The sequence below is a fragment of the Vombatus ursinus genome, unplaced genomic scaffold (genome assembly GCF_900497805.2).
Source record: "Vombatus ursinus unplaced genomic scaffold, bare-nosed wombat genome assembly UNPS02012515.1, whole genome shotgun sequence".
In the NCBI taxonomy this organism is placed as follows: Eukaryota; Metazoa; Chordata; class Mammalia; order Diprotodontia; family Vombatidae; genus Vombatus; species Vombatus ursinus.
Window position 1 is genome coordinate 1,845,568 of NW_020952293.1, and position 14,828 is coordinate 1,860,395.

The 14,828-nt window shown below is 39.7% G+C and overlaps 1 protein-coding gene across 1 annotated transcript in view; it reads left to right on the plus strand.

The window, feature by feature from the left end:
* HYDIN (HYDIN axonemal central pair apparatus protein) overlaps positions 1-14,828 on the plus strand; it is a 470,364-nt gene that overhangs the window by 253,286 nt on the left and 202,250 nt on the right. The window contains exons 22-23 of the mRNA XM_027857914.1: positions 10,398-10,541; positions 12,742-13,055. Coding sequence (XP_027713715.1) covers positions 10,398-10,541; positions 12,742-13,055 — 458 coding nt within the window. The remainder of the gene's footprint in view (positions 1-10,397; positions 10,542-12,741; positions 13,056-14,828) is intronic.

Consider the following 14,828-nt stretch of genomic DNA (forward strand, 5'->3'; position numbering starts at 1 on the left):
TCTATCTATCTATCTATCTATCTATCTATCTATCTATCTATCTATCTCTTTATCTCTTTATGTTTCCTCCCCTGGGGCTTGATATTTTGTGGCAGGACTTAGTTCCATGCCTATGTGAAAAGAGGTCTACGTTCTCCCATCCTTCAGGCTCACAGCCTAGGAGTCATCCTGGACGCCTCACTCTCTCTCATGCCCCACCAATGCCAATGTGATGCCAAGGCCTGTCAGTTTCACCTTTGCAGCATCTCTCACACATGTCTCTTCTCTCCTCTGCCACTGCCACTATGCTATTGCAGACCCTCATCCCCCCCCCACCCTGGATTATTGCCAAAGCTGCTGGGAGGGGTCTGCCTGCCTCAGCTCTCTCCCCAGTCTAATCCATCCTCCATTCAGCTGCCAGAATGATCTTTCCAAAGCACAGATCTGATCATGGCAACCCCCTACTCAGGAAACTCCAGTGGCTCCCTATTGCCTCCAGGAGGTAATACAAAATGCTCTGTTTGACATTCAAAGCCCTTCATAACCAACCTAACTACCTTTCCAGTCTTCTTCCACTTCCCTCCCCTCCACGTACTTGACCCTGGCCTCCTGGCTGTTCCAACAAGCAAGACACTCCTATTCTCATCTCCAGGCATTTTCCCTGGTGGACCCCATGCCTGGAATGTTCTCCCTCCTTATCTCTGCCTACTGGCTTCCCTGAAGTCTTTAAGCCTACTACAGTCCCTAGAATCCCACCTTCTACAGGAAGCCTTTCTTCAATCCCTCTTAATTCTAGTACTTTCCCTCTTTTAATTATTTCCTATTTATCTTGCATGTAGCTAAGCTTCTTGAGGCCAAGATCTGTCTTTTGCCTCTTTTTATATTCCCCACCGCTTGGCACAGTGTCTGATACATAGTAGGCACTTAAATGTTTATTGACTAACTGGTACTTAACATCTTAGAAAACCCAAGGCATTTTGGGTAAGAATAGATTTTCAATCATTCTTTTGTAAGGAAAATTCATAAAGGCATCTGCAAGTCATCTGGAGAATACTTCTGTTACTTGGTCTCTAGTAACAGAACTTCTGAGACAACTTATCCTATTGGTGGTTTCTATTATATAAATGTGTCCTATTATTTATTGTTATCAGATTTTCTATATCTGTTATTGAGCTTATTGTAACTATTAAGTTATTCTTTGAGGTAATTGGGGATGATATTCACAGGCAATGATTTCAAAGATTTTGAGAATGTTGCATTTCCTCTAAATGCAAAGGCTCACTTAACAGGTTTCTTTATAGCCCTTGCAGAATGCATTAGCATGTGTCCAAGATGCATCTATAATCTGCTGTATAAGAGTGACTTGGAAGCAGTTCACAGTCTGTTGGAGACCTTTAAAAAATCCATCCTTTAATGTCAGACTTGATGAGGGACAGATCTTTGCCATAATGGATTCTGAATTAAGAAATGTCTTTTGATAAGATGAGTTACATCAAGAGATGAAAACATGACAAAGTGGAGCCCTATAGTTATGTGAAGATCTAAATCATTTGGGTAACCTAGGCAAGTCATTTTTTAGAGGTCTTCAGATAGAGGCTGGTTGACCCTCTGTTATAGTGAGAATTCCTTTCACATGCAGATTGAACTTCAGCTGGCTACTGAGGTTGCTGCCTACTCTCCAGTTCTGTGATTTTGCAAAGTCCCTAGGTTTCTCAGGGCCTTGGCTATCTCATCGTAAACGTGAAAGAACCAGCCTTTTGGTGACATCATCAGCCCTAGGACAAAGCCTCATGCGGGAATTTAGACCTGGTGAGGCCCTGGACAAAGTGATAAGTAAATTTAAGTGTGTGTTGCAGGGGCAAATGGAGATGGTACAAAAGAAAGAGGTGTGATTGTGATTCTTGCCTTAGACCAAGTTGGTGGAGCTGGAGCTGAGAGAGAAAAATCCTGCTAGAGACCAGGGACAACTGCTGCCACCCAGTAATCAGGAGAAGGCTTTCCCTATTACAGCAAACCTAAGCAACATATCGGCCCTTCAAGGATCTATGACTCACCCCAACACAGATCATGCCCCTTTTCTGACTTAGAAAAAGACAGTTGCTGAGCCAGATTATGGCCCAAATGGTCATCACCCTGCAGCCAACCTAGTGCTGAGCCTCTCCAGACTTATATAAGCTAGTCCTCATCTTCTGGGCATGGACTGAGAGCCTTTCCAGCTTGGTAGCAACTGCCAAATTCTGCATTCCAGTGGCATAGCCTTGAGAATCTGGCATTGCCTCCCTGGCATCAGAGTCAGACTTTTGTGGAGATACCTAAGGAAATAAGAGTATAATGCTATACTTCGAAAGCATCATTAAAAATGCTAAATCATAATTCATTTGGGTTTTAGAAGTAACCTTCCAAATCCATTACAATTCAACCCTACTCTTTCTATCATATGTAAAAAAGGAATGAAGGGGGTAGAGGGGGAGAGGAAATAGATCCTAGATTTGGGATAAGGAGCTAAATATCCTTAGAGACTACAAAAACACCATAGATGAAAACCCTCTGAAAAATTCTGAATTATTCTGCATTGTAAAAAAAAAATTCATAAAGAGAACTCTGTGGTCCTGTTATCTCTTCTGTATAAGAATGGAAACAATGATTTTGACCAGGAAAATGACCAGCAATAGTACTTAATAAATTTGAGCCATTGTTTTCATCTCGTTATACCTTCATGGCATATGAATCTTTCTTAAAATCTACATTTTTTTACTTAAACATGCACGACTTAATTGTTATCACTAGATAAAATATTGAACAAATAATGAATTGTGGTAAACACTGGTATTGACCCTTTACTGATTCTACTTTGCCTTCTTTGATGCATTTCTGTTAAAAGTATAGTCTAGGCATTACTGTACCTCCTCATTTCATCCCTCCTTGTCCCCCTCAAATCCCTTGCTTTTGCTTTTTTCAATGACCCTTATACTAAATGCTACTTTAGATTTATCCCCTCCCTCAATCATATTAACATGGACTTATCCTTGAATACTTATTTGCATTCAGTTCTATAATAACTTATATAAGTTTTATCTCCTTAGTCAAGTTTTATATCAAAGTCTCTGCCCTGTTCTGTATTTCTCCTTGGGAAAACAAAGTTTCAGACCTCATTGAAAAAAGCATTTTTTCTCATAATGGAGTGTACTCAATTTTGCAGCATAGGTGATCTTTGGGGGCACAGGTCAACTTCATTAATTTTTCAGTATATTGCAGTCTGTACTCTTTCAATAAGTAATCATGAGCAATTCAAATTAGTGCTGTTGATAATTGTCCATTGCTTCCTCCTGGCTGTTTGCAAGACTCTCTCCTTGACTTTGAAACTCTAGAACTTGGTGACTACATTTCTGGGAGAGTTAAACAGAATTCCTTCTTGTTGGCATCCTGTGAATTCTATAGATTTGCATTCTACCCACTCTGCAATTTTCTTATTTCTTGGTATATGGTAGTTAGACTTTATTTCTTTGTATTTTCTGAGACCTGGAATTCCCAGATTTCCTCACTAAGCTCCATCTTCTAGCTCTCTAGCTGATTCAGTTTGTAGTGGTCGGAGGTCTTCTTCTAGTATTACATTTTTTTAAAATTGCTGTTTTTTCTTTCGTCTCTGATTTGTTTTTCTACCAGAGTCATACTTAGTCAGTCTTCAGAATACACTGCTTCATTGAGATTTTTCCCTCTCCTCTATTTTATCACTTCTCATGTTTATCTTCTTACATTCATTTTCAGACTCTTCTTTCCAATCTTATTGTACCAACTATTCCTATATACCTCTTACTGTAATTCAACACCATTCTGAAGGTTCTTTCAATGTGCCCATTCTCTCTTCTAGGTATTTGGATGCTATTATACTCTTATTCTTTCCTTATGGAGATCTTTCCTTTATTTTTATAGTAGCATTTATTTATTTATTATATCGGGTTCTCTTTATTGCCTAGTAATTTTTTTCAGTTTTTCTGTTGTCATTTCCTTTTTGCAACACTTCAACAACCTCGATGCTATGTTCAATTTCTGCTTGCATTTTGTTAGCAGTCAGGATGCTGAAGGGTGACAATTTCATTATTCAGTATCTATTATGTCTTGATATTAAGATTTAATTGTGTGCCACTAAGTTATGTATTTTGCCTTTTCATTTTCTGTTCAAGGCAATATGCTCCAACTTTATGATGACATCAGCACCCTTATAAAGAATACTTTCATGTTTTCCCCAATACCAGCTATTTAATAACTACCATTCATAAGCCATAGAGATGCACCCACATCTATGTAGCACTGAAAAGATCATCTCAGAAGCCGGCAGATAGTCTGTGTCATGATGTCCCAGTGCTAAAGGTAGAAAATGTTCCCTGCTGAAAGTTGGGAGACAAGCTGCCCAGGTAGAGGAGGTCAGTCTAAAATAGGATGGATTGTTTGTATATTGACCCCTCCTCATCACTATACTCCATGTGGCTCCAGGCCAAAGCCAACTGGATGTGACTTTTATTTTTATCTGGAATGTGCCAGATCATCCTTCTGGGAAGGTCACTGGGCAGACATTTCTCCAGGCCATGGTGGGTCTGCTAATTTAAAAGCCAGATGGTACTAATACTTATTCCCAAATCATTGAACTGAGAATTGCAAGTTCAAAGCAAGAATTTGTATCTCTGTGTTAGGGGTGGATAATCTAAACCCTGGTGTAACAAAAACTAATGAAGGTGAGCATGATATGGTCTGACTAAGGAACTTGGAAAGCTCAAAGGTTTCCATTTCAGTCCTTTTCCTGATTTGGTCTGTAACTCCAATCAAAACCATTTTATATGCATTACAGGAAGAAAAATGTGTTAAACTAACTTGGAAATAGTCTCACAGCCTTGTTATAAGGAAAACTTTCAAAATTAATATTTTCAAATGTTTTGTAAGCAAAAAACACTACACATCTATTTTATGTGCTTTAGTATAGAAGCCCAAGGCTGTAATTAGAGGCCAATTATTGGATGTTTTGCCCATTTTATTGATACTTGGATTGTTTCCCAGGGGACCACGAAGGAAGAAAAGAATTCCACTGTCACCAACTAATTTATCAGACTTTCCCTTATGATGTCATTATTACTGCCACCACCACTGCCCCGACCATCAAAGTTATTTATAGGCATTTCCAGTGCCTATAAGTTACAGCTATAATTTGAAGGTTGGCACATATCTACTCTGATTTTCTTAAAGAAAACAAAACTTATTTTTAAATTACTTTTTTCAAAGGACTTAATTTCACAGTATGTCTGTCAGTGATGTGGAGAACCATTTTAGAAAAGGAAAAAACTAAGTCATCCACAAGGGAACATGGCTGATTCATGCTTTATCAGCCAGTCAGTGACAAGGCCAGAAATTGGATGCAGATTTTCTGATTCAAATGAGCCTACATCCCTGTAGCCTATCCTGATTTCAGGCCTATTGTTGGTTATAAAAATGAGAGAGTTTGTTGAATAAAGCTGGCATGGTGTGTACTCATCACTCTCATATATTTAAATGAATATGGGATTGCACCAAGGTAGGCATTCCCTCCAATGCTGTGGATTACCGCACATCTATGCCTGCCTATTCTCCGTAACTCTTGCCTATGCCCACCCCTGTACTCACACCTAATGTGTAGGGGACTTTCTTTGCCTTCTCTTGACCTCATGAGAATAAGGCACCATGAATAGAGCACTGGGCTTGAATCAGGAAGACCTGAGTTCAAATGTGGCCTCAGACACTTCTAGTTGTGTGACCCTGAGCAAGTCATTTCATCTCTACCTCAATTTCCTTAACTGTAAAATAGGGGTAATAACAGCATCTACCTCTTGGGGTTGTTGTGAGGATAAAATTAGATAATATTTGTAAAATGCTTATTAAAGTACCTGGCACAAAGTAAAAACTTAATAAATGTTAGCTATCATCATCATCATCATCGTCGTCCCTCATTCTCCCCATGTGACCATATTCTTTTTTGGCCATATAGTTCTTGGTTGGTGTAGTATAATCCAGTTATCCTTAGTAATTCCTTGTTTGTATGGTGTTGCAGCTTGCTCCCACCTACCATACTGCCTCTCCATTTCCCTTGGAGGGATGCTTATTTTCAATTCATTGGAGGCTATAATGTCCCATGTCTTACAAGTCATACAGATATACAACCCCAGTAGCATATAGGTATTAAAAAAGATATACCTTTTTTCAGAGTGATGTTTGAGTGTCATTAAAAAGAACTTTTCCATTTCCTAAAAACAATCCAGCCCACCCTCCTCTTCTTCAACTCCAGGCCTTACACACTGTTTATTTACTGTGTCAGTAAATGAGTTCCATGTGAGTAACTGCATATCAAAATCTGAATGAGTGGCAGTCTTTATCCATTTGGTTTTTCCTATATTTGTTAGGAATGACTCTTTTGAGTGATTCTAGATCTCTTTCAGGAGGCTCTGTAGCATTACAGGGCTTTATTCAAGCAGCCCAGGTAGAGGAGGTCAGTCTAAAATAGGATGGATAGTGTGTATATTGATCAGTATTATCTGTAAACAGGAGGATCTAGAGGACCTCACCCTCTATAGGAAATCCCTCTTCAACTTGGACTCTGCACTAGTTCTCCTCCATGACAGAGACAAATACTTTTGAGTGCCATGGGTCTCCCCTTTTTTGTCTCTCCTGAAATAAAAAACATTGAAACATAAAAACATTAAAAAAAAACTAGGGAAAAGTATGGGGGCGGAGCCAAGATGGCAGAGTAAAAGCAGTGATCTGTTGAGCTCTCCCCCAAACCCCTCCAAATACCTATAAAAATGGCTCTAGACAAATTCTAAAGTAGCAGAACCCACAAAAAGACAAAGTGAAACAAATTTACAGCCCACGACAACCTGGATGGTTGATCAGAAAGGTATATCGTTCAGGGCTAGGAAAGGAACACAGTTTGGCGTGGGCGTGCAGGCCACAGCAAACCTGGAGCAGGCCTCAGAGGACTGAATCAAGGGTAGCTGTGGCAGTTTCCAGACTTTTCAACCCACCAAATGTGGTCACAGCTCTGGGTGGTGGTCCTGGGGCAAGGAGGATCGCTGGCGTGGTGGAGCTTATAGTGGCTATGGAGAGGAAATCCTCCTCACAGTTCCAAGACAGAAAAGGGTGCTTGTGGTCGCTCATAGAGCAGAGCACAGGACAGGAAAGGAGTAAATACCTTGCCCTTGATCATAGCACCATAGAAGAACTGAAAATTTACAGGTCCCTAGAAGTATCTCTGAAAACAACTGCACAAAACCCCTGAAGCTTGGAACAGTACATTCTTCACACTGGAAACAGACCCCTACCTTAACAAAGAGTTTATAATTCAAGTAATTGGCCAGGATCATGAGCAAGCAGTGCAAAAAGAGTCAGATTATATTATCTCACTTTGGTGACAAAGAAAATCAAAACATACAACCAGAAGAAGTCAACAAAGTCAAAGCTCCTACATCTAAAGCCTCCAAGAAAAAATATGAATTGGTCCCAGGCCTTGGAAGAGCTCAAAAAGGATTTTGAGAAGCAAGTAAGAGAAGTAGAAGAAAAACTGAGAGTGATGCTAAAGGAGACCAGAAAAATACTGAAGAAAATAACACCTTAAAAAATACCCTAACCCAAATGGCAAAAGAGGCCCAAAAAGCCAATGAAGAGAAGAATGTCCTAAAAAGGGAAATTGGCCAAATGGAAAAGGAAGTCCAAAAGCTTACTGAAGAAAATACTTTCTTAAAAATTAGAATGGAGCAATTGGAAGCCAGTGACTATTTGAGAAATCAAGGCACTGTAAAACTAATCCAAAAGAATGAAAAAATAGAAGAGAATGTGAAGTATCTCATTGGAAAAACAACTGACCTGGAAAATAGATCCAGGAGAAAGCACTTAAAAATTATTGGACTATCTGAAAGCCATGATCAAAAAAAGAGCCTAGATATCATCTTTCAAGAAGTTATCAAGGAAAACTGCCCTGATATTTTAGAACCAGAGGGAAAAATAGAAATTGAAAGAATTCACTGATCACCTCCTGAAAGAGATCCCCAAAGGAAAACTAGGAATGTTGTAGCCAAATTCCAGAATTCCCAGGTCAAGGAGAAAATATTGCAGGTGGCCAGAAAGAAACAATTCAAGTATTGTGGAAACACAATCAGGATAACACAAGATTTAGCAACTTCTACATTAAGGGACCACGGGACATGGAGTATGATATTCCGGAGGGCAAAAGAGATAGGATTACAACCAAGAATCACCTACCCAGCAAAAAATGAATATAATCCTTCAGGGTAAAAAACAGTCATTCAATGAAATAGAGGACTTTCAAGCGTTCCTGAGGAAAGGATCAGAGCTGAATATAAAATTTGACTTTCAAATACAAGACTCAAGTGAAATATGTAAGAGGTAAACAGGAAAGAGAAATCATAAGAGACTTATTAAGGTTGAACTGTTTACATTCCTGTATGGAAAAATAATATGTGTAACTCATGAATCCTTTGTCAGTATTAAGGTAGTGGGAGGGAAAAAATTATATGTATGTAGAGATAGATAGATAGATAGATAGATAGATAGATAGATAGATAGATAGATAGATAGATAGATAGATAGAGGGCACAGGGTGAATTGAAGATGAAGGGGTGATATCTGGAAAATAAAATTAAGGGGTGAGAGAGGATTATACTGGGAAAAGGAGAAAGGGAGAAGTAGAATGGGGTAAATTATCTCACATGAAACAGACAAGAAAAGACTTTTACAGTGGAGGGGAAATGGGGAAAGGTGAGAGGGAATGAGTGTATCTTATTCTCATCGGGTTTGGCTTAAGGAGGGAATAACATACACAATGGGGTATGGAAATCTATCTTACTCTACAGGAAAATAAGGGGGAAAGGAGACAAGAGAGCAGGGGTTTGATAGAGGGGAGGGCAGATTGGGGGAGGGGATAATCAGAAGCAAACACTTCTGAGGAGGGACAGGGTCAAAAGAGAGAATAGAATAAATGGGGTTAGGATAGGATGAAGGGAAATATACTTAGTTTTTCACAACAGGACTACTGTGGAAGTGTTTTACATGACTACACATTTATAACATGTATTGAGATACTTGCCTTTTCAATGAGGGTAGGTGGGGAGGGAGGAAGGGAGAAAATTTGTAACCCAAAGTTTTGAAAACACATGTTAAAAATAAAAAAAATTTAAATAAATAAAATAAAATAAATTAAAAGTTATCTTCATCATTAGAACTTTCAATGAACCTCATATGATTTCCACATGTTCACTGGATACATCTGTTTGGAGGAGAGCCTTTAAAGTGGAATCCTGCTCTACTGAATTAAATGCTTCATCATAGTCAATAAACAATAAGCACCATGGGATCTTATATTTGATATGTCTTTCAGTCAATTATGTGAAGGTAAATATGGGTCTTACGATGGAACATCCCCTGTGAAATCCTGCCTGTTCATCATCAAGGATGGCCTTGTAGTATGGGGAGACTATTTTTGTAAAAATTGTAAAGAAATGGGAAAATAGCCATATGTCAGTAGTTGTCAATGTTCTGTTGGTCTCCTTTTGTAATAATAAGGTTGTATTTTTTTTGTTTCTTTGGCATCTTTCCTTCCTGTAGATCCCTTGGGAATCCATCCCTGGGTGCTGTCACAGTTGCATCCCCTCCACAATGAATTTCCTTGGTATAGACTTGATCTAGCCCAGCCTCTTCTTCCATCTTTGTCTTCTTCAGCACCATTTCTAACTCCTCTATAAGTAGATCTAAGACTGTGTTGTTATAGTACAAGCGTGGTGACTCCTCTGTCCTTGATGGTAACAAATGTTACAAGAATCTTTGCAGATATTTTCTGTCTTTCATCCATTTGTCATCCTGATTTTGTCCTTAAATTCCCTTGGAATACCTTGGCTCAGCTGGGTCTCCTAGCCAAGTTTTGCTTAAACTAGGTTCACCCTCCACTGCTTCTCTCTGTTTTATGAGGCTATACTGCTCATAATCTTCCACCATCATTCTTTGTAAGATTTTATAAATGAGTATACGTTTTAAACTGGTTCTGCTTTTGGCTGCCATATCTCTCTCCTTTGCAAGTAAATGCATTTGCTGACTAATGCATATTTTAGATCTTTTGGTCTTCCCATTGGGACAATTTATTTACATCAGGCAAACTTATGCCTGAAGTTATAATCTAGGTTGGCTTCCTTTCTTCTCTCCATATGCCATTTACTTAAAAAGGTCTGATTGAAGGTGTGATTGCATGTTATATGCCCTTTTCCTTTTTCTTCTCATTTTGTATTAATTTTGACTTTGTTCCACAGGATGGTAGCTGAGCAGGACACAGACAGCTGATGTGTATGCCTACTCATTAATTTTGTTTGTTGATTTTTTTCCCATTGACACAGGAACCTCAAAGTGAGTTGCAGGCAGAATTCAAGCCTCTTACCCTAAAGAACATCTCCTCTTTGCCAGTCCAGGTGATACTGAGCACCAAAGAGCCCTTTTATCTGTGTGACCTGGACCACTCCCTTCTGTACCAGCCCTGTGGGGTGAGCAGACAGCACATTTACCTGATGGCAAGCACTTTGGGGTTATGTGGGCAGTGAAAAAAAAACTGTGAGCCAGACCAACTTCATTCTGTAGGCTCTCAGAATATTAAGGAACCATGGACCCTTACCCACCCTCTACTCAAAGCTTTCTGCCATATGTCCAAGGAGTGACCATTCATTTTTTAACCTAGTATTGTGCAGAGGGACCCTAACCAGTAAGCATATAGAGCTGAAAGTTGGAAATTACCTCTCATAAAAATCTAGCCCAGTCAACAGGACATTTATCTAAAAACCTAGGGTTCTCTATGATGCCAGCTTCATTGCTGGCATGATTCAGGCATGGTGGGCACATAATTCTCTGCAGATACTGTGGTCCCTAAGGATTTTGTCTAAAATGTTGCCATGCCATTTCCAGCAGTAAGAAACAAAAGAAGGTTGCTGGCCTGGCTTTTGACTCAGGATTAGTTAAAGTGAAGTTAGTCTATAGGATGTACTTAATAAATGTTAATTGAGTGATAGTCATTATCTGGAACTTTCATCAGATAATCAGTTTTACTACCCAGAACCACCTTGAGGTGGACCCTTAAATGACCCAGTTTTAAATGACCCAGCTGTGCCTTGCTCTAAAAGCGGATTGATTATTAAATGAGTAAGTGATTCATTCAGTACTTATATGGCAAGCTCTGTGTGAAGGCCTGGACATACAAACTGAAATGGGAGATGGCTGCTGCTTTCTAGAGCTCACCTTATAATCAGAGGATACAAGGAAAAGAGAGGTTCAACCACAGGGAGAACTGAGTTCTTATTTTGTTTATTATCAAGACTTAAAACTTAAAAACTTTAAAGTGTGTCCTGCTTACATTGGAAAGCCAGTTATTAAACATGTGCCAACACAGCCAGGTGGTCCTCCATTTTACAAGAAGGGCTGTGATTGGTAACTCCCTGCTCATCCAGTTGGTGTCATGACGGGTTTTGAAGGATGAGAGTGCAGGGGGTGTCCTGGAGAAGCCCTGCCCACATGGATGGGAAGGGGAGGAGAGGTCCTGCAGATTGGAATGAAGCAGAAGCTCTGGGTTTCTTCCTCAGGAGGTGGGGAATGGGCTCTGGTAGGGTAGGACTAGAATCCAGCTGCAAGGGGGAAGGGAGTAGGAGCTATTAGTGGAAAGACTAGGGGAGAGAGAAGGTTCCTCTGGTACCTGGCAGAGTCTGGCCACGATCAGGTAATGGACCTGCTCCTACTCTACTGCCTCTGAAGGATTTCTTGAGCAGAGACCATGTGGGCTTTGGGCCATGGGAAAGTGGAACCAGGTAAAATTTAAGGAGTGGGGTGAGGAGAAAGCAATCATCACGTCCAGCCTTTCCTACGGGAAGATTTTACTGTGGACATTGGCATTCAGAAGAACATAAAGGATTTCAGTCAATAAGATAAAAAACAAATACATGCTAAAGAAGTAACTAAGGAGTATAGTAATCCCTTTAAAACCCCCAGAAGATTGCTGAAAGCCCATACCACGAAAACCAAGCTACAGACTTAGGATCACAGACATTAGCTAAGAATTTGAATGACCTAATCCGTTCTTTTGGGGACCATTCCCCAAAGATTTTTTTTATTGATCATTTATCAAATCTGATTTTAAAAGTCTCCATCAATTAGCTTGTCCTCATTTTCATAGAAAGAACACGAGGCAGCTAGGCGATATGTGCATAGAGTGCTGGACGGGGAATTGAAAAGACCAGAGTTCAAACCCTGCCTCAGAAGCTTGCCGACTGGTTGACCCTGGGCAAATTATTTAACTTTTGTTTGCCTCAGTTTCCCCATCTGTAAAACTGGGATAATAATAGCATCAAATTGCAGGGTTGTTGTGAAGATCAAAAGATTAAATGTAAAGCAAATATTAAAGTGCTATAAAAAGGGAAGCTATTATTATTATTTAGTTCTGTATTTTTCCTTCTATACTTATCTCCTTTATAATCTTACAATTCTGATTACAATCTCATCCCTTTAATTTCCCATGCCTATATTTCTTTATAGTAGGCTTTCTTTTTCTATTGCAAAAATAAGATGCAAAACAGATTTAGTTGCATTAAACTTTTGTTGGTCAATGTGTGGTATGATGGGGAATAGTCTGAAGACTGGACTGTTTTTCTTAAAACATTAAAATGCATGGTATAAAAAGTGGCTAATGTTTTTTATAAACAGCCTTTGGAAATGGCAGTTGGGGCAGAGAAGAAATTGATGATCAAGTTTGACCCATGTATCCGAAGTGATTTAAACCAATGGGTAGCCGAAGAAGACCTGACCATCAAGTATTTAGAGCATCCCCAAGTGGACTACATGAGCCTAAGGGGAGAAGTGCATTTCCCTAACCTCACATTTGAGACCATGGAAGTGGATTTTGGTTGCATCCTGAACGACACAGAGGTGATTCGATACATCCAAATGGTCAACTGCAGCCCCCTGGTGGTGAAATTCCGATGGTCCTTCCTCGCAGATGACAGTGAAAACCAGATAAGGTAGTGCCTGCCTGGCAAAGCCTCCTTCTTTACTTTTTGAGTCTCTCCTCCTGTCTTCTCTTTCTTATTTGGGGTTTGAGCCTGCTTCGCCATGGCCTGCGTGTTTTTCTTTCTATGAATCATTCCAGATCCAGACAGTTGATTCAACGAAATCTCTAGAAGCACCACATTTCAACTAAATGAATTCAGTGGCATGAGGGTCTAGGTGTAGTTATAAGGATTGTCTTTATAAGGACGCCCCTGATTCTACTGAGGGTTTAGGAGGAATGTCTGTGTATGTTTGGAGAGTTCCTCCAATAATCTAATCAACCACTGTGAATGAATTCATTAGACCAGGTGACTCTTACTCACATACTCTCCAAGTGGGAAGAGATCTCAGAGGCCATTAAGTTTCATGTTGAGTTCCATGCTCTAAGTTACAGCACTGATTGTTCACTGTTCTCCTAATAATCCTACTAAGAATTTCCTTGAGCCCCAATCCCAACTTTTAAGAACACAGTTGTTGTTAGTTGTTTTTCAGTCATGTCTGACTCTTCATGACCCCAGTTGGGGTTTTCTTGGCAAAGACACTGGAGTGGTTTGCCATTTCCTTCTCCAGCTCATTTGACAGCTGAAGAACTGAGGCAAACAGGGTTAAGTGACTTGCCTAGAGTCACACGGCTAGGAAGTATCCGAGGGCAGATGCGAACTCAGGAAAATGAGTCTCCCTGCTTCCAAGCCCACTGCTCTATCCACTGTTCCACCTAGTAGTGAATAACTATTTATATAGCTCTGATATGTGCCAGGCACTGTGCTAAGCACTTTTTATAAATTGTCACAACAACCCCGTGATGTAAATGCTATTATTATCCCCACTTTATAGTTGAGGAAGGTGAGGCAACCAGAGTCTAAGTGACTTGGCTAGAGTCACATAACTAGGAAGTATCTAAGACCAGATTTGAACCTAGGATTTCCTGACTCCAGATTTAACACTCGTCTACTGCACTACCAGCTGCCTCCTAGGGTAGATATATTAAATCTAAGATCCTTTGATTTTCATAAAACATAGCCAAATGAGAGTACAGCAGAGAAAAGTAGAATTTATGATATCAGTTTTCAGAGGTGGCCCTCTTAATCTAATCCTGAATTTCATTTTAATTTTGAAAATACTGTATTGGGAGTAAAAAAAAAAAAGTCCTCCATTTCAGACATTGCTAGGTAAAATGATTCGTCTACTTCTATGTTCACGGGGGTATTGGTGTTTCTGAATATGTCTTTCTTTTCTTTAGGCAACTCAAAAGCAGAATCAGTTTTCAGATTTTAATTAGCCTGACCTTCATTTCAAATGCCCATCGTATTATGAAGGCGCTTCATACTCTCCTGACTTGTTAGTGCTTCTATGCGATACCCATTTTACAGCTGACAATCAGAGCCTGTTCTCCAGTTCTGTGCCTGTTAATGAAGCAATCATGTGCTCTCTCTGGCGTCTCCAGTGGGTATCTAATGACTATCCACAGCCTTGCTTGGAGTGCGCAGCTAGCACTCACTGGAGCCTCCCACACATCAGGATGCTCATTAAGTGGCCCAGAGAAAACATGAGCAATGTACCATAGATGGTTTTTGTTTGGCATTTAAATATTGTCAATATTTAACATTTTAAATAATTGTCGGAAAGCAAGTCAATCTGGCATAATGGGCATTACCCATCTTGTTCTATGGAGTGATATTGATATAGCACAGCTTAATGAGTTTTTTCCAACTGGGGCCAAAGGACACTCTTTCTTTTTCTTTGGA